Consider the following 22,493-nt stretch of genomic DNA (forward strand, 5'->3'; position numbering starts at 1 on the left):
AGTAAAACAAAAAAAAAAAAAAACTGAGGCAAAAATTTTGAGGTTAATTTCAGAAATGTCAATGGGTTTTTTTTTTTCTAGGAAATTTCTGACATTTTTTAGATTTGAAGCCCAGAAAATTTCTAAAAGTAAAAAAATTGACCAGCTCAGAAAAGTTTTCTATCTAGAAAATACATTAAATTAATCTCAAAATTTCTGAGTTTTTATGTTCCTATAGTTTTAGGAACTATTCCTACACTTAGGAATAGTTTTTTTCAAGAAAATTTCTGAGAAATTAATTATAAGTCTTTTTGGAGAAATTTACTCTTTTCTATCTAATAAGTCATTGCAAGCAGCAAAATCACCTCATCCTAGCAAAATACCATTCTTATTCAAAAATGGGATTTTTTGTTTTGTTTGGCTTTTCCATTATGCAAATTTATTTTTATAATTCCTATTTGTGAAATTGTAATGTAAGTGGAAATGCAGCTAATGAAGCTTTTCACACTGGAATTTCAGCTGGACTCTTTCTGTTATTACGTGACAAAGATACCAAATTAAATATTTTTTATAAAGTAATATAGAAATAATAATCTAAAACCTGGCTTTGTGCTATTAATGTATCATTTATAGTCCTAAAAACAGAGAAAAAACAAAACAGACCAATAAAAACAAAGAACTGCATGATTATCAGCAAATCCACCTGGATTGCTTTATTTATTTTTGCTTTTACATCACCATTTTCATCATCATCATTGTCATTATTATTAATATTCTTTATTTTTCAGATATTTTCATCTTATTACTACCACTGGAATCATGGAAATCTGTTAAATCGTTGCACAATTTGTTCCTCAAAATGTACACATTTAGCGTATTTGAATGACAATTCTCAATGTTTTCATATTTACTCTTAAAACTCGTCCAAACGAAGCAAAGAACGAAACCGAACATGTACATACGTTTATCCAATACATACCTGAAGAAAATAAATAGTTATCGTAAAAAAAATAATAAAATACAACTGAAAAAAATACACACATCTTACAAATTTGTTTCCTGCCCCCCCAGATGCCCCGCCCAGCCGCCCCAAACCCACCCTGTAGGTTTATCATACAGATATATATTTTTTAATGACACCTCATATCATCTTCACTACCAAAAAAAGTTGTTTTTTTTTTAGGTCATTGTCGTTATTGGACATGCATCGTAAACACAGAGGCTAAAGGTTTTGTTTTCTGGGCTTCCTCAGGCTGCCCTCTCTCCTCCACAGACAGCGTTTCCTTCCTGTTATGGCTTGTGTGTGCAGTAGAATGACCAACTTCTGTTCACATTTTTAATTTTTTTTTGCTTTCCATCCTCTTGGATCGGCTGTTTTTGTCTCTCTGTCAGCTCCGTCCTCATAAAAAACTCCCAGTGGAAACTTCATAGTGACTTGGTGGGAGTCTCGGTTCTTACTGGGTAAAACTGGAGGCTACTGTCTAGTTAGCATAGCATAGCATAGCTTTAATCTAAATCAGTAGTTCCAAAACACAAGCAAAGAAAAAAAGGAGAGTCCGAATAAGCTGCTGCTGGCTGTAGCCCCCAACTCAATGTTTACACTCTCACCTGAAAATGGCTGCAAACAGATGCACAATTATACATCTGTAGATCTTTGAAAAGCAGAAGTGGAGCCTCCTGCGCAACCAACAGAATGCAGGAAGTTATTTCTAAATGGTAAGTCAACAACAAAACACTTGTCTATTCCAGCAGCCGTTGTATAGCACAAATAGAGGTAAAACCGGCTGACTAATCATGCTGGAGCTCAGCTAGGTAACGGCAAAGTGTGACGTTTCTGAAACGGCTCATTTTCAAGGCACCAAAAAGAATTATTTTATTGCCAAAAAACACCTGCATGTTTTTTTTTTCTTTCAAGTGCTTGGACTGTTTTTAGAAGAAGTTGAGATTCAAATGAAGGTTTGAAACTGTGCAGAATATGAATTTTGCGTTATTTACACCAGAGCTTATACTTTGGTTTTGGTTTTACGAATAAGGAAATACTTAATCTGTTAAAACATCAGAATAAAGTCGTAATACTTTGAGAAAAGTCAAAATATTACGAGAATAAAGTTGTAAATACATCAGGTGCTACTGATAATAATCTGATGCTGATGTATTGACTGTTCTCAAAATATTACAACTTTATTCTCAAAATATTATGGCTTTATTCTTGTATAACTACGACTTAATAATGGTAATTTTACAACTTTATTCTACACTATGACTTACCACAAAATTAAGACTTTAATCTCACATTACTGCAACTTTATTCTGGTAATATTATGACTTTATTCTGATAATATTATGACATTGTTCTAATATTATTTCTACTTTCCACTCACACAACTTTATTTTTGTAAAAAAAAAAATTCTTAGCTTGGCTCTGATACTCTGATGTAGTAAATAAGTGCTGCAGCAGTAACGCTGCCTCTTTTCAATAAATCTACTTAAATATAATTTTTCAGTTTAAGATTTTGCCACTAGAGTGAAAGGCTGATCTATTTTAGTCTGAATAACCAACATAAATCAATTTAAGGGTCATAAAAGCTTCTGGTGACAAAGTTTGCTCCACCAAATACCCTCCTTTGATGCCCCTTTCAAAAGAGATCACTATCCGCCTTCAAGGTGCCAACAGACAATGGATCTCTGATGTGGTCGGACATAAATGGTGGTTGAATTCAGCCGTGTTTTACCACACCACCCGATCCTGGTGGGGATCAGGGAGGCCAATAAAAAGGGGCTGCGCCGGCGGAAACCGGACACCAGCGGAAATAAAGGAGCGCCGGTGTCGTTTCCGACACATCTGTCTGTCTCCCAGAATCTCTTTTCAGCTTTAACACCCTCTAGATCCGAACTAAACAATGAGTTCAGGTTCTGGCCCGGCCCTTGGTGTCGAGCAGACGTTCTGATGTTTGAGCCTGTAAGATGATAAACGGCGGCGGACACTTAGACGGAGAGAGAAAACAGCCGGTCCGATTCAACCCACTAAATCTGAGAACAAGTTCATACATTCTTCATGTCATTTTTCCCCCTATTTTCCTTTGCTACTGTTATTGCAGAATGGCCAGGTTTGCGTTTAGGTTAATTGGTAGAGTCATTGCTTCGTTCTTTGTGGATGAGTGAGAGGGTCCTGTAGTCCCAATCCAGCCAGCGCCCTGAGGAGAAAAAAGAAAAACACCTTTACTCGTTATTATTGTTCTCTGTATCTTTCATTTTAACGTATTATTAACACACATACAAGCAGACGCATTAGAAAGATTAAAAGAGTGGCTTCTGGATGGTAAATCAACAACAAAACACTTCCAGCAGCACATACAGTGGTTAAACTAGCTAACCAAACGTGCTGGAGATCCGCTTGGGTTGCTAGGTAACCGGGGGTGGGCTCGGCTGGGGTTGCTAGGTAACTGCGGAATGCTAGTCGAATGTGACCACAGGTGGGCAGAGTACCCACAAATTGTACTCAAGTGAGAGTAGCACTACTTCAACATGTTTTTACTCAAGTAAAAGTTCAAAGTAGCCGTCCAAGAAATTACTCAAGAGTGAAAAAGCATTTGGTAAAAAAGCGACTCGAGTACTGAGAAAATGATAAATCATTTAATATTTTAAAATTACATTATCAGGTTGACCAAAATATAAAGTTACTTGAAAATTTTGGCATTTTAAAGACAAATAAAACACTTGTTTTTCCAGCAGCGCATACAGCGGTAAAACCAGCTAACCAAATGTACTGGAACTCTGCTTGGGTTGCTAGGTAACAGGGCTGGGCTCAACTGGGGTTGCTAGGCAATGGGCGCAGTGCTAGTTGAATGTGACCGGAGGTCAAAAACTGCACTGAAGTAAAAGCAGCACTACTTCAATCTATGTTTACACAAATAAAAGTAAAAAGTATTTGATCCTCTGTAGATTACAGAAAATCAACAATAAATTCAAACTCAAGCCATCCGCTAATCCGCTAACAGCAGAGCTAAGTTTTAGCCTAGTAATTTACTGCACTTTGTTCCCCCACAATAAATTTTTACAGATCAATTCTAAAGCGCTAAAGTTGTTTTGTAAACTTTCAGTTGAATGAAGTTAGCGCATTAGCATTAGCTTCTGCTAAATACCGTGTTGGTGTAGCGCTTCAGCGTTAGCAGAACTAATGTTTATGTTCAGTGTTTTTGGGTTAACAACCAATTCAAGTATTTACGTTTATGCATTACTGTAATTTAAACCTGGAAAAAGAAAGCTAAAAAGAAATGATTAAAATCCCAAATCATCATTGACACTCAAGCCCCACCAGGAGTTCATGGAAACCCCCGACCACAACGGTAAACTGAAGACCTCGGGGGAATGTACTAAAATTCCCAGACAGGTCAGCAAACAAAATGCATCAAACGACGAGTTCAAACGCTCGACACATGTGGAAGCCATCAGCACAGAAACCAGCGGCCACACGCAGGAGGAACCCTGTCAGGCCGTTTAATTGACATGTTCTCACCTCGGCGACTCAACAGGAGTACGTCCTCACTGAGGCAGATTCACCCCGGGCACCAGAGCTAGCTGCTTTGGAAACCAGGAGACAGAAACACAACGTCATTAACGTAACAGCAGTGACCTTTCTGGAGGTATTAAAGGGATTATAGCATTCCTCTGTACTTTAAAGAGCCTGCACCTTGTTATTGTCGGTTCCTCCGCTAAAGGAGGAAACAAATTCCTGAAGTAAGCTAATAGTAGAGTAACATAAAAGCAGGTTGTATATTTTAGTGACTGCACCTTTTGCCCTAATTCCTGACAAGCTCATCGAGTGAGCAAAACTTTTTAAAGTAGCAGCGAAACAACGCAAAACCACAAAACATTACCACGTATTATTTGTCTACTTTCTAATGCAAATATCTTAGTGTGCTGGACATAAGACAAAACTAACTTACAAGTAACAAGATATGGTATGGAACTAAATTGAGGCCATAAAGTTGGTTCAAAAAATGTTATTTGAAACTGAAAAAAGGTTTGAAAGTGAAAAAAAGATTTGAAACTCGGGGGAAAATTTTGTTGTTGGAAAAGTTACAGATCAGAACTTTAACTAGACTCAGTTAGCTTAACTTTAGCTGACTCAACTACTTCTAGCTAACTAAAGGTTAGCTAAAGGTAAACTCAGAATTGAAATTAGCGTGCTAGCTTACCTTTAGCTAACTGAGTCTCTTTTACACTGCAAAAACACAAAATCTTACAAAGTATTATTTGCCTACTTTCTAGTGAAAATATCTTAGTACACTTGACATAAGACAAAACTACAGTAACTTACAAGCAACTATTCAGAAAGATAAAGTACGGAGTTAAATTGAAGCCATATAGTTTGTTCAAAAAGTTTTTTTGAAACTGAAATTGACAAACACAATAGTTACTGGAAAAAGTTGTGAAACTGAAAAGGTTTTGAAACTGGACAAAAAAAATATTGTTTTTGGCTCTAAGAATGAAAAGTTAGATATCCGCACCTCAACTAGCCTCAGTTAGCCTAGCTTTAGCATCATTACCCGCTCAGTTTTACACTGCAAAAACACAATATCTTACAAAGCACAAAGGAAAATGTTACAAGTGACACATTTTTAATCAATATTAAGGAATTATTGACCTAAAACAATTTTTTGTTACTTCTTGTTGAAAAGTTACTTGTCAGTTAGTTTTGTCTTATTTCAAGTTTACCGAGACCAAAAACACTTGGTGAGATTTTTGCAGTGACAGAGTTAAACGTGAGAGCTCCGGAGGTGAAAGGTCGGGCTCACCGTCACTCTGAACCTTTCTCAGGGTGACGGAGGGCGTGGAGATGGCTGAGGCACGGAAGTTAGCGGGCAGCGTCTCAGCGGAGTCGGAGGTCACGCCCCGGAGGTCCTTCTCCCTGAACATCTTCCTCCAGGAGGGCGAGCGGGTGAACGTCTTCGTTCCATCCTGCCCAGAAAAACACCCAACAAGTGAAATAAAGACGCTAATGCTGACGTTTTCAAAAAGCCAAGTATTCTGACCTCATCGGGTCGTCTCTCCGTTCCCATGGAGATCAGGGAGTTGTACTCCTGCTCCAGAACCTGTCTGGCCTGCGGGAGAGAAGTGACAAAAATCTTTTAAATACTTTTTATGACTCAACTTTAAATTCAAATTTGTGAAGGCGCTATACGAATCTAAGATTCCTGCAAAACCAACTGGATTTTAACCAATCAGATGTGACATTTTAGATCTTTTTGGATGATGGGAAGCAGGAAACTGACAGTCCGTTTACAGTACCTATTGGGGTTGCTATGGGTTACCTATAGGACACGTTCAGCATACCTAAACTACTACCTTAATTTGAAGCCAAATTTATTTGTATAGCACTTTTCAAAGTGAAAACATCATAAAAACATTGTACAGTAACCAATTATGAAAGAAGCAATAAATATTATGTTTCAAATGCCATCATTTGAAATACACATCAAACATGAATGCTTCATTTTTTATGGTTGAAAAGCCGCTGTAAACAGGTGGGTTTTAGTCTGGATTTAAAGGAACTCAGGGTTTTGGCTGTTTTGCAGTTTCCTGGAAGTTTGTTCCAGCTGCTGCTCCATGTTTGGTTCTGGTAGTTTAGGTCAGTAAATGCATCACCTGTGTGTTCTGGTTGGGGATCTGCAGCAGGAGGGCCAGGTCGGTGTAGTCAAAGGTGTCGTCCAGAGCCAGCAGAGCGCCGTGGACGCCGCTCTCTCTGAGGTTGTCTGCGTACTCCTTCAGGCCGATGCTCTGGACCCAGCACATCACGCGCTCATTGGACCACACCATCACATCTGGACAGGAAGAGCAGAGTCTGATCACCGATAAAGTCATAAAATTATCCTGATAGGCCTGTTTCTAAAATAGAAGCTAATAAATAATCAAAGTTTCTGGCTCTCTAGCGTGACCCGGCCACTCGTATCGGTTTGGATCTGATCAATCTACATTTATTCTGCATTTAATAAATGAACTGCAAATATAAAGCTTTAATATGAGTAATATAAGAATAAACAACTGTGTTATACTGGAATTATTAATAAATGCTTTTGGAAAGACAATATTGCTTTAGTCTGTTAGGATTTTAGCAGAAATGGTGAAGTAAGATGATTAAAAAGAGGAGATTACCTTTGTTCTGGTGGACGCTGTCCTCTCTCCTCCTCTCCAGCTCTTTTCGGTCGTAATTCAGGCGTTTTAGGCACATGATGCCGTAATGCAAACTGACCCTGGGCAAGGTCAAAAGAGCAGGAGAGTTTAACAGGTACAAGCAGGTAACTGGGGGCTTCGCTTTTAATCTGTGAAGCACTTGAGGCTTTCAGCACAGAGCCTTGATCTGACGCCACGCCGAGTCGTCACTGTCGCAACAACGGGAAGATTCCCCTGAAAAACGCCCTCAGTTTTTCAGTAAAAATAACTTCAAACTTATGAATTAGAGTGATTCATAAGTTCAGTTTCTTCAGAAACTCAGTTCAAAAGGTGCAACAAAAAGCAAAAACAGATGAGCTATAAGCCTAACGCATTAAAACATAAAAGTTTGGGAAATTTAAAGTGGTAATTTTGACTAATAAATTACATGAATTTCAACACGTTAAAACAAATTGCATTTTTCTAACATAAAAAGATTCCAGAACTTTGTTTCTAGAACGTCTGTAATATCAAAATTTTCACTAAACTCATAATTCTGACTTTTATCTCAAAATTCTAACTTAAATTTCAGAATTTTTACTTTAAGTCAAAAATTCTTACTGTTTTTCTCAACATTCAGAGTTTTTTTTTTTAAATTAACTTTTTCTAAAAATTCTAACTGTAATTTCAGAAATTTTACCTTTTTTTATCCGAATTCGAACCTTTTTCTGAGAATTTTGACTTTTCTTGTCAGAATTTTTACTATTTGTTCTCGGAATTCTGACTTTAATTTCAGAATTCGGAATTTTTTCTCAGAATTTTGAATTAAATTTCAGGATTTTGACTTTCAGTCAGAATTCTGACTTTAATCTTCTGAGATCAAAACTCTGAATTCAGTTAATTTAATGAAAACAAAGAAATCTTGAACCAACAAATCTGCATACATGTTTTAAGTAAGGAACAGCAGTCAGTTTTTTACAGTGTTGACGGCGCGCCGTACCTGTGGAAGCTGTCCACCATCTTCAGCTGTCCCCTCAGCTCCTTCTTGGTCAGGTGGTCCAGCATGCGGGCGTCCACCAGCGACTCCATGAAGTAGCTGCGGTACTGGGGCAGGCCCAGGCTGGGCAGCCAGTCGTTGCCCACCCACTCATGATTCATGTCGCCGTAGGCCAGAATCTGGAGGGGGACAAGCGCAGATGATCGACGCTGAATCACACTCAGCTTTACATTTCACGTCTGAGCGCTCATGAGTCACTGCAGATGAAGGAACTGACAAAATAATCGGCGCGTTTTGTTAGTAAAATAAAAAAAAAATATATGAAAAAATGTGATCCTCACCTGATCCCAGCTGAACTCCTTCAGTTCCTGCAACGCCGAGAGAAAAGACAAGGCAGAAAGAGAGGAAGACGGAGCGAGTGGAGTGGTGGGGGGAAGGGAAGGGAAGAAGCGGTGTGGACGGATGGAGGGATGAATGAGGAGAAGCAAAAGAGGGAGAGGTCACAGCAGCAGCAGCAGCAGCAGCAGCAGGAAAAGAGGACAAAAGTGAGGAACAGTGTGTTAGTGAACGGGTAATTAGTTTGAAGCAGTTCACGTAGAAACAGGGAGATGCTCAACACTATGGCCTGGGCCCACAGAGGAGACAGACGGAGAGAGGGACAAATACAGAGAAAGAAGAGGAGGAAGGGGGGAGACTCATCAACGTGATTCAGACCAGACCAGACGATTATGCACAAATCCTGACCATAAAAAGGGAATCTGACGGGAAACGGCACCACTAACCGGAGGCTTGGTGGCGGCGTTCAGGGACTCCATCTCTGCGTGGGTCATCCACACGTTGCTGGTGGACTGCAAAAAATGTAAGCACAGACGTTTATTCTGAGAGGTTAAAAAACAAAACACAGATTGCCTTTTATGCCTCGAGCATCGGAGGTGAAAGATTTCCCTACAGGAGCCATCAATCAAGCAGCAAGGCGTCCTACAGGAACAAAACGTTCAACCGGTTTCTTTGAGCTGATAGTATCTGTTCAGGGTGTCGAGTGAAATCCTTTGAATGATTGTTTCCCAACGTTTCAATCAAAATAAGCAAACAGCAGGAGAGGTAAAGCCAAGACAAACCCAGCCAGGCAACAGCGTCAAATTCCACAACAATCAGGGAGAAACTTCAAGTTTCTTCTGGAATCTTCTTTAAAACAAAAAACATCCGATAGAAAGAAGAATGACGCTGTATTAGGGCTAATATAGATATAAAACATACATTTCTGTCGAAAAACTTAGCAAATTTTTAAATTAATCGCAGAAATTTTCTAGAAAAACTTGTAAATTTCCAAGTTTCAAAAAGAAACTTGGAAAACAGCTGTCTTAGCTGTTTTGTCTAAGACAGCTGGACAAAACAGAAATTTTGAGATTAATTTCAGAAATTTTCTAGATTTTTTTTTTTTATATTTCTGAGCTCCAAAAGTTGAAAATTTGCAAGAGTAAGCTCAGAAGTTTTCTAGACAAACTTGGACATTTTTGAGTTTCATAATTCAAAAATGTTCACATTTTGGATAAAATAAGAACACAGTCCCATCAAAAAAAACTCAGAACATTTTAGAGCTATCTCTGAAATTTTCTAGAAAATTTTCTAGAAAATTTCTGAGTTTGAAAACTCAAAAAATGATGATAAAATATTCAGAAATTTGAGATTAAGTTGAGAAATTTTCTAGAAAAAAAAACGTTCAATTTTTTCTAGAAAAAAAAATCAACTTTGAAAAAACTCAGAAATTTTGACATCAATCTAAGAAATTTTCTACAAAAATCTTGAACATTTCTGAACTCAAAAAGAGAAACATATGCAAGACAAAGCTCAGAAATTGTTTTAGAAAAACCTGGACATTTTTGAGTTTCACAAGTGAAATTCTTTTTATTTTTGGAAATTTTCTGAGTTTAAGAAATTAAAGAAGAGGAGTAAATTTCTGTCAAATAAAACAACAGCAAAAAAATTCTAATTATTTCCAGAAACTTTCTAGAAATAACTTGGAATTTTCTAAGTTAGTTTCGTCTTATTTAGAGTTCAATAAGATATTTTCACTAGAAACTAAACAAAAGGTTTCCTGTTTTTGTAGTGTTTCCTGTTGTGTGCATGCAAGGTTAGCCAGAGGCAGATCTGTCACACCTTGGAAAGATTTTTATATTCGTAGCCTTTGGGTTGTTCAGATCTGGTGTCCTGCTGTATCTGGTCACTCGTCAACATGGATACGTACAGGTGTGAACTCGACCTGGACGGGTTGAGGACACGGCGTCCAGGAGAGCAAGCATTTCATTACTGAGGATTCTGGTAATCCAGGTTATTCCAGGGAAGAGTTAATAAAAACTTCCAGCTCCAGAAAAACTCCTATCTTCAAAACTTTCCCAAGACATTTGGCAGCAGCAGAGTTTAACAGAACTGTTTACAGAAGGCATTTTTCACCAGATATGAAGCTAATATTTCTGCCGCCTGAGGAAAGTTATATCAAGCTGATATTCTTAAACAAAACAACGAACACAAATCCAAAACTGTGTTTTAATTCAGCAGCTGAATGTATACAGGAATATAAACGGAGGCAGGGAGTAGTTTGAAATTTGACAGAAAATTCGGGGTGCTGTTCTGGTACTTTCAGGCGTAGCTTCAGGATGTTCAAAGTGGGAATTTTTGGATCTACATTCCCGTCCCTACAAAAAATAAAATCATTACTTTATTTGTTTAACTAAAAATGTTTATGTTTATTTTTGAGTGGGTAAAATGGTGACAGACAAGTTTCAAACAGTTTGTAAGCTCTGTGAGGATACTACGACATGCTAACAGTTAGCTGCTAACAATGCTAAGGTTAGCATGCGCCTTAAAAATCCCTGTTTACATTAGAGAGTTTTACAGTTTTTAATGAGTCTGAATTGTCTCCTACAGCGATTATGCATGCTTTAATGCATAGTCTGTGATGTATTTAACTTTTATGCTGTTTAAGTACAGAAAAAGTAAAGATGGTTATGGTTGGGGTTAGCCAAACCCTGCTATAGTTAAAAAAAAAACAACAACAAAAAAAACATCCCAAATGTAAAAATGCACATTTTTCAGTCAATTTTTTCATAACAATATCAAACAATACATGTATGGGATATGTTTTTTATTTTTGAGAAAATAATTGTACAGAAAACTGTCAATAATTCTAAACAGGATTGAAGATTATTATTGATTATTATTGTACGATCATTTACTTCTCTTCTTTTGCACAAACTTGTTGAAGTATTTTTAATTCTCTGCAGTAAATGTGACTCATAAGAATCTAAAATGAATTATATGTCAGCGTTCGGACAAAGGAATGTGTTTTTGTAGCAAAAACATGCTATGTTCTTGCCGTATGACGCAGGCTGCATATTTATTTACATGAAGACTTGGTAACTGAGCATGTGGGGATGCATTTCAACACAAAGTGTGAACACACATAGCTGCAGCTGTCAACTTGTTATTGGATCGCTAAGCCTTCGTGTTAGCACCAAGTATGAACAGCAACACTAAGCTGCATGTTGGACAGAGCAAAAAGAACCAACTCCCTACTAAGAAAACTCAGAAAAAGTTTTTACAAGACTGCTAAGGTCAGCTCATATAGTGAGAACCAAAACAAAGTATTACAAACAAAAAGTGTATAAAGCAATAAGAACAATGTGAGAAACACTGCAAAACACAAAATCTTACCAAGTAATTTTGGTTTAGTTTCTACTGCAAATATCTTAGTGTTCTTGAAATAAGACAAAGCTAACTCACAAGAATGTTTTCAGCAAGATACGGGAGCTTGTTTAAGTCAATAATCCCATCATATTGATGAAAATACTCCAGTTCTACTGGCAGATTATTTCACTTAGAACATAGGAAAACTGACTTGTTATAAATCAAATAATCTGCCAGTGGAAGTAGAAGTTTTTCTTTTTCATCAGTATTAAGAAATTATTGATTTAAAATTTAGTTCCTAAAATAAGGAGCAAAATTTGGGCCATAAAGTTTGTTTCATAACTGAAACTGATTAAAAAAAAAACAACTTGAAACTGAAAATTAGCTTCTTTTTTTTTTACATTCCAAAAGTTGTATTTATAGCTTCACTACTTGCTTTTTCACTTTCAATGTTGCTTCTGACGTAATTTTTTAAAAATTAAGGATTTTCTTTTTAATTCTTTCCGTTTCAAAAAATGTCAGTGGTTTGAAGCTGAAATTTTCAGTTTCTAAATTATTTTTTCAGATCCAAATCTTTTCTTGTTTCAAAGTTATTTTCAGCTTCTAAACATTTTTGTCAAATTATTTTTTTTCCAGTTTCAACACATTTTCAATTTAAAAACTTTTTTCATTTTAAATATGTTCTTTTTCAGTTTAAAAAAAAATTAAACAAACTTTTTGGCCTCAATTTAGCTCCATACTGTATAGTGCTCAAAAGTTACTTTTAAGTTATTTCTTTCTTATTTCAAGTGTGCTAAGATGTTTGCACTAGAATCCAGATAAAAAATACTTGGCAAGATTTTGTGTTTTCACAGCGAACATAAGGGTTGTACCTGCCGACAACAACCTTTAGTGACGGTGCACTCACCCAGATAAAAGCAGATAATAAAACCAAAGTGAAGCCTTACTGAGCGAGTGCTGGCTGGGGCAGACGGGCTGGTGAGGGACACCATCTCCTGGATGGCCAGGCGCAGTTTGAGGCGGTGGAGCGGGTTACTGATGCCGATCTCCCGCTGGATCTCTGTGTCCGACAGGTTGGCCATGATGGAGCCGCTCTTTACGTTAGCGCGACACGCCGCAACGTACCAGGCGGGCATACCGACCCACAGCTGGAAGGAAGTGACACAATTAGACATAAAATTGTGCTTAATAATCCATGAATTTATTAGAATTTGAGTATGACATACCTCTAACCAAGACACAACAGTCGGTCCATCCCAAGATGCAAACGGAAGTCCTTGGCGACAAGCTTCTTCCAGAAGTTCATGTCTGACAAACAGACAAGAAGGGTTAATTGAAAACTGAAAACCAGATAAAGCAAATAATTAAAAGTGACCTATTATGCTTCCTTGAACAGGTCAGGATAGTCTATGGAAACACAAAACGTTGATGACATTTTTGGCACAAAATAATTCTTAAGATAATGACATTTTAGCTGTTTTAGGGACTCTTGTCACTTTAAATCCAAATAAGCACAATTATATAACTGTACATCTTTGAAAAGCAGAAGTGGAGCCTCCTGCACAACCACCAAGAATGCAGCAAGTAGTTTCCGGATGGTAAGTCAACAACAAAACAATTTGACAGTAAAACCAACTGACCAAACGTGCTGGAGCCCTGTATGGGTTGCTAGGCGACAGACGGAACTCTGTCGGGGTTGCTAGGTAACGGCATAGTGCTCCTGGAATGCGACTTATTGAAAAGTTTTTGAAACGACTCGTTTTCCAGACAATAAAAAAACACTAACTTATTGCAAAATTAACATAAAACCGCTGGGTGTTTGTTTTTTTAAGTGCTTGAGCTGAAGCAGTAAAAACCAAAATGAAAGTATAAAAACGTGCAAAATGTAAATTTTGCATAATAGGTCCCCTTTAAAACACCACAAGATTCACTGACTTCTTTTTGCTGCGACGGTCTTTATCTGCCGGACCAAGAGTTCCCGTCTTGTTTATCCCCATTGCGTCTCCAGATCCGAGATCTTCAGAGGGCGTAGACGCTGGGAGAGACACAGAAAGATCAACTCGACTCAAAAACAGAAAACCGTGGAAGGAGGTAACACTATTATTGTTTACCAAGAGAGGCAGACTCCTCACGCCCAGGTTGGCCCAACCTTCCTTTCTCCTTCTTCCCAAAAAGCCGACCGATGGAAGACTTGATGCTCTTCTTCTTGCTGGACTTGTGGAGAGAATCCTGGCTGCTGTTGGAGCTGCTGCCGTCTGCAGAAAGGCTGGGAAATGGAAAAGAAAAATCAGTAAATAGAAAAATATGGAGGTAAATTAGGGCCATAAAGTTTAATAAAATTAAACTAAAAAAAATAAACCTTGAATCTGAAAATTACTTTTGAATTTTTTTAAGATTCACAACTTTTTCTCAATTTCATAAGTATTTTTCCATTTCAAAACATTTTTTTTTTCAATTTTAGAAATATTTTTTGGTTTCAAAACTTTTTTTCAATTTCAAACATATTTTTCAGAATTCAACACTTTTGTCAAGTTTCCCTTATTTTTTCTTGTTTCAAAACTTTTCAGTTTCAAAATTATTTTCCAGATCCAAAACCTTTTTTTGGTTACAATTTTTTTTTTTCTTTGAGTTTCATTATCAACACATTTTTTTCCAGTTCTAAATAAATTTTTTCTTTTTCGGTTTCAAAAAAACCAAAAAAGGGGGACAAATCTTATGGCCGGAGTTTAGCTCCATAGGAAAAAATTTTACCACAAAAGCTGAATGTTGAGAATTGTCGACGTTACCTGCGAAACTCCCGGGGGTCGTCGAGCATGGCGCCCGGGTGGGTGAGGTTCATTCTGTCCAATCGCAGCGCGCGAGGAGTCGGAGGAGGCGTGGAGTCGAAGAGAGCAAGAGATCGATCGTCCTCTTTGTTGTTCTGGAACGTGAAATGTTATCTCAATTTTAAAAGTCTCAACGTATTAAAAGCAATTACCCCGAAAGATTTTATATTTTTACTTTTATGACACACCTACATATTTCATCCCCTGTAAAACCAAACCTAACGTTCCAAAAATTTGGTAAAATAAAGTTATTGATGATTAACCACTTTTTCCAGAGCGGTTTCTGAATAGTAAGTCAACAACAAAACACATTTGTCTTCTCCAGTAGCGCAAACAGCAGTTAAACCAGCGGGCGTTCTGCTGGAGTTCCGCTTGGGTTGCTAGGTAACGGGGCTGGGCTCGGCTGGGGTTGCTAGGTAGCGGTGGAATGCTAGCCGAATGTGACCAGAAGTGGAAAGAGTAACCAAAAATTGTACTCAAGTAACTCAACATGTTTTTACTCAATTGAAAGTAAAAAGGAGTAAAAAATTATTCATAACAAAATTCTAAATGAATTTCTTTCAATTTTCAGCTTCAGTGAAGTAACTCACTCCAGTATCCAGATACTTGCAATAATTTAGAATAAAATCACTCAAGTAAAAGTAAAAAGTACATAGTAGTAAAAATACTCCAAAAAGTATATTTTTTCTAAAAGTTGCTCAAGTGAATGTAATTAAAAATGACCCAACTCTTAATGTGACTTAACAACCGGGAGGTTTTTGAAACGGCTCATTTTCCAGATACCAAAAAATATTAACTTATTTCCCAAAAACGTGACTTGGTGGTTTTTTTAAGTGCTTGGACTGATTTAAAAAAAAGAAAAGGAGCAAATTGGAAGTCTAAAAATGTGCAAAAGTGAATTTTGCATAAGAGGTCCCCTTTAAAAGATCCCATTTTTGTGTTTTCTACATTTATCGGCTTTACTGGACGACTCCCTTTCTGGACGAGCTATTTTGCATAAACAGGGAAGTAAAGTAAAAATGTTAAACACTGGCTGGAGGTTTTGCATTCCAGGACCGGTTACTGGTACCTGTCTATCGGTCTCGCGGGCCGGGGAGTGAGGCAGGCGAGGGGTGGAGTGTCCAGAGCTGGGGGGAGACGGGGAGGCCAGGGTGGAGGACGTGATGGATGACGGGATGAAGCCCCGTCCAGTGCCGTCTCTGCCCAAAGAGGAGGGATGTGTGGGCGGGCTGTCCAACGCCACGCTGACCCGGCTCTCGATTTCCTCAGCTCGCAGCTCTGTGTTCTCCTTCTCCTCCTGGATCAGCCTGGTTCAAACAAAACAAAACAAAACAAACTCCATTTTTGTACTTTAGCAATTCCTCCATTAGCATTTAGCGCAATCAGCCAAAAACAGGCAGGAATTCATTGTTCATGAAATATTTTTGACTTTACTAGAGGCATTAAATAACCAAACAGTCTTGATTTTCTGTTGAATTATGTATTATGTTAAATGATCAATAACAGACTAATCTTATCACAAGATCTTTGAGTGAAGCAGTGGAAACGAAAAGAGGCACAGAGTCTAATATTTCATCGATGTATAGAAAATTCAATATATATGAAATATATACCTAATATTTAATAGTGTAATAAAACACAATCACATTGAAAGTTAAGAACATTCTCAAAAGAAGATATTAAATCAGACTATTTATCAAGTTTTGTTTGTTTTGTATTTGCTTGAAATTTAAATCCAGTTTTGTTGTTTCAATAGTATTCTTATTGTAAATGGTAGATGGTGAATTGCAAAGATAGTAATAGTTTAGATTTCAGAGATTTACTCTTTCAATCTTGTAAATAAATGTTTTCTTTATATATGTGTGTGTATAATTGATATTTATATTGGCCAGACTGTTTTAGCTCATGAGGAATTGGAGCAACTTTCCTGGATTATGTGCAAATGTTACAACAACAGTATCAAAATCATGTGTTTTTCAAAGTAGGTTAAAGGTCAACGAAGATAAAAATCCATAAAAAGGAAGAAGGCCAGTTGCTTTTTCTACCTCAGACATTTTATTACAGCTCAGATTTATCTGTTGACCCTTTAAATATCAACATGTTCATGAATCGGTTTTAAGAACCGTAAAATTTAATCTCTGTGTTTATTTCTCCCCTGATGCCGTATCAGAGAGCTGATGGTGCGTTTCCAGGTAGGTGATGATGTGGGTCAGGCTGCAGTTTGTGGGGAGGGATTTCCTGAATTATTGCCTCCCTGCTTCCCTCCCTCTTTCATACTTGATCTCCTTATTGATGGCCTCCAGCTGTTTCTGCAGCATGATGGCCAGGGTCTGCACGTCTGTCTGTCCGCTGGGGGAAAGCAGCTCGAATCGAGGCTCCCCGTCGTCCTCGTCATCGGAGCAGCAGCCCACGTCCAGGCTCTGCTCGTACCCGGTTCCCAGCAACGCCCCGCTCTCCCAGTCTGGGTACTGCGGAGAGAAAGGCAAACCAGAGCCTTTGTGACACAAAGAACTGTGTTCAGGGTCTGGACTCATTTCTGTTTTCCACAATTCAAGAATAAAAAGTACAACTTTTAATTCCCCAACTGTATTATTATCCTGGCGGGCCACCAGGCTTTACTTGCGCCCCCACCAGACTGAGAACTGTTCGTTTATTTCTTATACGTTTTTTTTTTATAGACCCTTTGCGTGTTAATGTTTACATCAAAAAATTTTGCACCTGCACACAACGGTGGAGGGCAGAAAGACGATACTTTAAGGTGCCATGAAGGGATTTTCACACAGCAAAGGGAAAAATGTCGCACAAAAACATTGAAGAATAACTCAAAACCACTTGTATTCGTGTTTTTTCCTGCTCCCTGCGTTGGCTACGCTACATTCAGACTGGTTGCCATAGCAACTGATAACTACGCCACTATATGCATCAGGATTCAACACCAAAAAACATACACTTTAAAATCTTACTATACACAAGTGAAAAGCAGGAAGAAGAAAAAATCTGCCGCTTTCTCAATAATTAGAAAATACATTTTCAGGGTAGTATACATTAAATTAACAAATTTAAAAATATATATATTATTCTCTTTGTTATTAACTCAGAAGTTTAGAAGATTTAATCTTATAAACTGTTTTTGTAAATCTTGACTGCGAGAAACTTGACCAGCTTCTTCCAGTGACGCTGCGTTCAAGAACAAAGCAGAAATCTGAATTTCTGAATTCGACAAGAGAAAGCAAATGACCGTTAAGAAACAAATTGTGTATTCAGCTGTGGTGAGAATAAAAAACATTCTCAGATTTTGTTACAGTAGCTCCTTGATTATCCTAATTGCAACTCGTTAAATTTAATTTGCCTGATTCACTGCTCCTGTCAGCCGTTGATGTCATTACGTTTGACAGCTTTATTAACCCGTAGGCCCGCTGTGGAGCAGGAAGAGCAGGTCGACTACAAACAACTGTGCAACAAAAGGGACACGTTTCCAGCGATTGCTACAAAAATATCGAGGACATCGAAACCCAAAGCAGATCATTTGAGGACGTCTTCATTTCACCGTTTCTGTAATTTATTTGTGAGATTTTTGACTGAACTGGTAAATTAACTGAGTGTGGGAAAAGTTTCAAACCTAAAATAGTTTAATAAATGCATTTGCTTTATTGGTTTGATACGATTGTTTTCCCAACAGTTGCACCTCTTCTGGAGCTCTTATAAATAAAAAGTGACATTTAATTTCTTTAAAAAAAATTGTATTTAGAAAAAGAAACAGTCAAAATCTCAGGATTATTTGTGTTTTTGTTTAACTTTTTGTGGAAATACCTTAATACGTATGGAATAAGACAAAACTAACTTCAAAGTAACTTTTCAGCAAGAAATAGCTGCTTATTTTAAGTCAATGATTTCTTTATATTGATAAGAAAAATAACTAGTTCCTTTAAGATTATCAAACAAGATATTTTTTCCACGTTACAAGTGAAACGTTTACTCTTTCATCACTATTAGGGAATTATTTACTTAAAACAAGCTTATATATTTTGCTGAAAAGTTACTTCTAATTGAGTTTAGTGTTATTTCAACTATATTAAGATATTTGCACTAGAAACTTGGAAAGATTTTGTATTTTTGCAAAACTACATTGTTTTACAAATGTTGCCCCTTTTGTTGAGCTCTTATAATTAAAAAATGATATTTTATTTAAAATTATATTTAGCAAAGCAGAACAGCTAAAATCTCTGAATACTTGTACTTTTGTTTACTTTTTAGTGCAAATATCTTAATAAACCTGAAATTACAAAAAACTAACTTATAAATAACTTTTCATCAAGAAACAGGAGCTTGTTTTAAATAAGTAATTTTTTAATATTGATCAAAGAAAAGTACTAGTTCAGTGTTATTTCAACTATATTAAGATATTTGCACTAGAAACTTACTAAGATTTTATATTTTTGCAGTGCAGCTATACTGTTTTCCAGTAGTTGCTCCTTTTCTGGAGCTCTAATAAATAAAAAAGCCATTTTATTTCCTTAAGAAGACATATTGAGGAATAAAAACAGTAAAGGTTTGAATTATTCGCACCTTGCTTGAGTCCTCATGGGCGGTGCTCCAGCGGGCCCTGTGGCTCCGTCTGCCCACCCCCCCGACGGAGGCATTACCGAAGGGATTCAGGTGAGTGGTGGAGCCGGTCGGGAGCGACCCGCCTCCATGGGAATACCTCAGCTCCAAGGCGCTGCCTGGCAGAGAGCGGCTGCAGGGAAGACAAAGGAAAGATATCTCCAGATAAGATTAAAAGGCCAATTATCCTCGTGGTGGATGAGGTTTTTGTGGTAACTCGTCTGTGACAGTTTAACAAAAACAAACAAGTTGAGGAATGTTTCGTGGGAGGGCATTTAAAAGTGGGAGAAAGGAGGTAAAATCTGAAGCTCGGTGTAACTGGAAGACACCTGGTGAACGCTGTCGACAGGAGGCTCTGACAGATGGTAAAAGTGACAGGTATACATGTTGGGTAATTCAGGTGTCTATGCAGTGAGCGTGAAACATATATCATGGCAGTTTACGTGAGCGCTGACAGCGTTTAGTGAGTGATTTATCGGCACAGGAGACGCTAAAGTTTAGCATTTTATAGGCAGGCAGGATTTAAAGAGTCTAACACACACACAAAAAAAACGAGACATTGTTTACAAAACATGAACTACTTTCAATCTGTGTACACAAAAGATTTAATGATAAATATTTATCACAAATTACAATAAATTCCATCGCATTGCAGAGTGTAAAGCCACGGCGCCATTTTGTGATGTAATGAGGGTAAGTCGAAGTGTAAACAACTATGGTGGAAAACACAGAAGCGGAAGAAGTTATCAGTGATTTTAGCGATTTGAAAGTTTTGGAGGAAGATGCTCCAAATGATGAAGAACTCACGACTTTTCAAACTCAGAAATTTCAACGTATTTCTATTAGATTTCTGAACTTAATCTAAAAGTTTCAAAGGTTTTTCTCTCAAATTTTTGACTTTTGAGAATCAAAGATTTTCAAGTTTTAAAAAGAAAATCTCTGAGTTTAATCTCAAAGGTTCTCAGTACTTTCTAGAAAACTTTCTGAACTCAGAAATTTCCAAGTTTTCACTAAAAGTTTCTGTTTAATCTTAAAATTATGCAGTATTTTTTTTTGCAATTTTTTGACTTTTCAAACTCAAAAAAATTTCCCGTTTTTTCTAGAAAATTTCTGAGATTAATCCCAAAATTTCTAAATTTTGTTCAATGAATTTTCAACTTTTCTAATTCAGAAATGTTCCTATTGTCTCTAGAAAATTTCTGTTACTAATCTCAAAATTCCTGAGTTTTTCTTGCAAATTTTTGACTTTTCAAACCCAGAAATTTCCAAGCCTTTTCAAGGAAATTTCAAGATTAATCTCAAAGTTTCCAATTTTTTCTGCCAAATTTTCCACTTTTCAAACTCTGAAATTTCCTTGTAGTTTCCAGAAAATTTTTGTATTTTTCCAGAGGAAATGTACTCCTTTTTATTTCTCTGTACAGTGGCTCTAACACGCCATCGTGTGTTTCATACAGTTGATTTAAAAGCTTCCATGTACACAGATAAAAACTTCATCTTTGTTTTATTGTGTGACAGACTTTCTGTTAGCGGCGAACGGACCTGGAGTAGGAGCCTCCGGGTCGGGCTCTGAGCTGGTCCACCTCCAGCTGAAGACGCTCCAGCTCTGCAATCAGCTGATCCTGGAAGTGAAAAACGACAGTCGGTTCAAAGGAAGAGAAAGTGTGCAGAGAGGAACAGGAAGGCTGCATGCAGGAGTCGCACCTTGTTTGCTAGCAGATCGTCTTGGAGCTTCTTCATGTTGGACAGTTCCTCAGAAAGGGCGTTCTGTAAGGAAGGTTTTAACTCTTCATCAACAGGAATTTACACGGCTACAAAGCAGAATGGATGTTGAAACAATGAGAGGAACATTGAGCTTAATTAGGGAAAATATGGAGAAACAATGGTGTCTTTATCCTGCTGATTGGTTTAAAATGTACTAAAATGATTTAAAAAATATGAAAAAATAAACATGGAAAAACCTGAAATCTAATTTAATTGTTTTAAATACATCCATCAAATCATCCATCCATCATTCATCCATCCATCCAACAATCCATCAAATCATCCATCCATCCATCCTCCATACATCCATCCAACCATCCATCCATCCATCAAAGATCCATCCATCCATCAAAGATCCATCCAACCTCCATACATCCATCCATCAACCATCCATCCATTCATCAAAGATCCATCCATCCATCAACCATCCATCCATCCATCAACCATCCATCCATCCACCATCCATCCGTCCATCCATCCTGTCTTTATTTCTTGTCGTTTCCTGTGTTTCATGCTGATTAAAGATGGCCGCCACCTTCTCCTCCAGAGCGGCCATCCTCTCCTTCAGGTGGAGCTGCAGCCTCTCGTTGGACTCAGACAGCAGTTTGTCCACAGTGTCAGAGAGACGCTTGTTGTGTTCGTCGTTCATCCGCTCCCTCTGCCTCGCCTGGGGAAAAACACGGAGAAGGTGGGAGGAGAGTTTAACACTCAGGACAAAGATTTCCATCTTTTAAAAATCAGCGCGCCTTTGTATCGCAAAAAAAACGGGGGAAAAAAGAGAGAGAACGTGACTCACTCTCTGTAGCTCCTGGTTCTTCTCCTCCAGTTGTGCCTCCATCTGTCGCAGCCGCTCCTCAAAGTTGCCATGACGCTCCTCCGCCTGAATGATCGCAGAGGAAGACGGGTGAGAGCGGCGGCCATGTTGCAACACTTAAACAAATTATCACAAAGGACCGAGTCTGCTAATTGGTTACATGCCTGTGCAGATGACAGCGTGGCGGGAGGGAGTCTGTTTGCCTGCTGCTTAGTGGGGAACTTAATACGATGCTGCCACGAAAGCCGTCCTGCCTGAACACGCCAGGCGAAACTACGGCGAATGGAACTGAGTTCACAGGAATCTAAAGAGCTTTAAACTACCACAATAAAATGATCTGGTTGGTGTTTATCATCATGAGATTAATTTAAACTTTCTATTTTTGCTTGGATGTATACACTTGGAATTTGCCTCTTTTTATAAAATATATCTAAATATTCTTAAATCTTACATTTATTTTTTTGTCACAATAATCAAATTTTCTTCCCATATCTTGTCTTTGCCTTTCAGCCACGTCTTGTTCTGCTGGCAGATTATTTCACTTATAACCAGAAATGTTTCATCAATATTAAGGAATTATTCAGAATTCTGACATTTTTCAGATTTTATTTTATTGGCTCTAATCTTTCGTGGGTTTTGCATTTTACACAATAAAATGTTCAGTTTCTTATTTCAAAAA

The 22,493-nt window shown here is 37.6% G+C and overlaps 1 protein-coding gene and 1 long non-coding RNA gene across 4 annotated transcripts in view; one reads left to right on the forward strand and one right to left on the reverse strand.

Moving 5' to 3' along the window:
• Positions 1-662: 662 nt before the first annotated feature.
• Positions 663-22,493, reverse strand: part of ppfia3 (PTPRF interacting protein alpha 3) — a 38,791-nt gene continuing 16,960 nt past the window's right edge. Inside the window, exons 12-32 of one of the 3 annotated variants that reach the window (XM_032587850.1) lie at positions 21,797-21,880; positions 21,536-21,667; positions 20,941-21,003; positions 20,779-20,858; positions 19,204-19,372; positions 16,915-17,105; positions 15,707-15,944; positions 14,599-14,732; positions 13,924-14,078; positions 13,748-13,847; positions 13,039-13,120; positions 12,760-12,960; positions 8,911-8,976; positions 8,470-8,496; positions 8,132-8,307; positions 7,135-7,232; positions 6,628-6,803; positions 6,015-6,083; positions 5,778-5,940; positions 4,496-4,560; positions 663-3,173 (exon numbers count right to left, since the gene is read on the reverse strand). In XM_032587850.1, coding sequence (XP_032443741.1) covers positions 4,505-4,560; positions 5,778-5,940; positions 6,015-6,083; positions 6,628-6,803; positions 7,135-7,232; positions 8,132-8,307; positions 8,470-8,496; positions 8,911-8,976; positions 12,760-12,960; positions 13,039-13,120; positions 13,748-13,847; positions 13,924-14,078; positions 14,599-14,732; positions 15,707-15,944; positions 16,915-17,105; positions 19,204-19,372; positions 20,779-20,858; positions 20,941-21,003; positions 21,536-21,667; positions 21,797-21,880 — 2,460 coding nt within the window. In that variant the 3' untranslated portion in view covers positions 663-3,173; positions 4,496-4,504. Of the gene's footprint in view, positions 3,174-4,495; positions 4,561-5,777; positions 5,941-6,014; positions 6,084-6,627; positions 6,804-7,134; positions 7,233-8,131; positions 8,308-8,469; positions 8,754-8,910; positions 8,977-12,759; positions 12,961-13,038; positions 13,121-13,747; positions 13,848-13,923; positions 14,079-14,598; positions 14,733-15,706; positions 15,945-16,914; positions 17,106-19,203; positions 19,373-20,778; positions 20,859-20,940; positions 21,004-21,535; positions 21,668-21,796; positions 21,881-22,493 lie in introns of those variants that run through there. The other 2 variants (XM_032587851.1, XM_032587852.1) reach the window with 2 other exon arrangements.
• On the forward strand, positions 19,379-21,203 carry LOC116735770 (uncharacterized). The gene is made up of 2 exons (XR_004342426.1): positions 19,379-19,617; positions 20,755-21,203. It is a non-coding gene; the product is annotated as an uncharacterized LOC116735770 (long non-coding RNA).

The sequence above is a fragment of the Xiphophorus hellerii genome, chromosome 16 (assembly GCF_003331165.1).
Source record: "Xiphophorus hellerii strain 12219 chromosome 16, Xiphophorus_hellerii-4.1, whole genome shotgun sequence".
Lineage (NCBI taxonomy): Eukaryota > Metazoa > Chordata > Actinopteri > Cyprinodontiformes > Poeciliidae > Xiphophorus > Xiphophorus hellerii.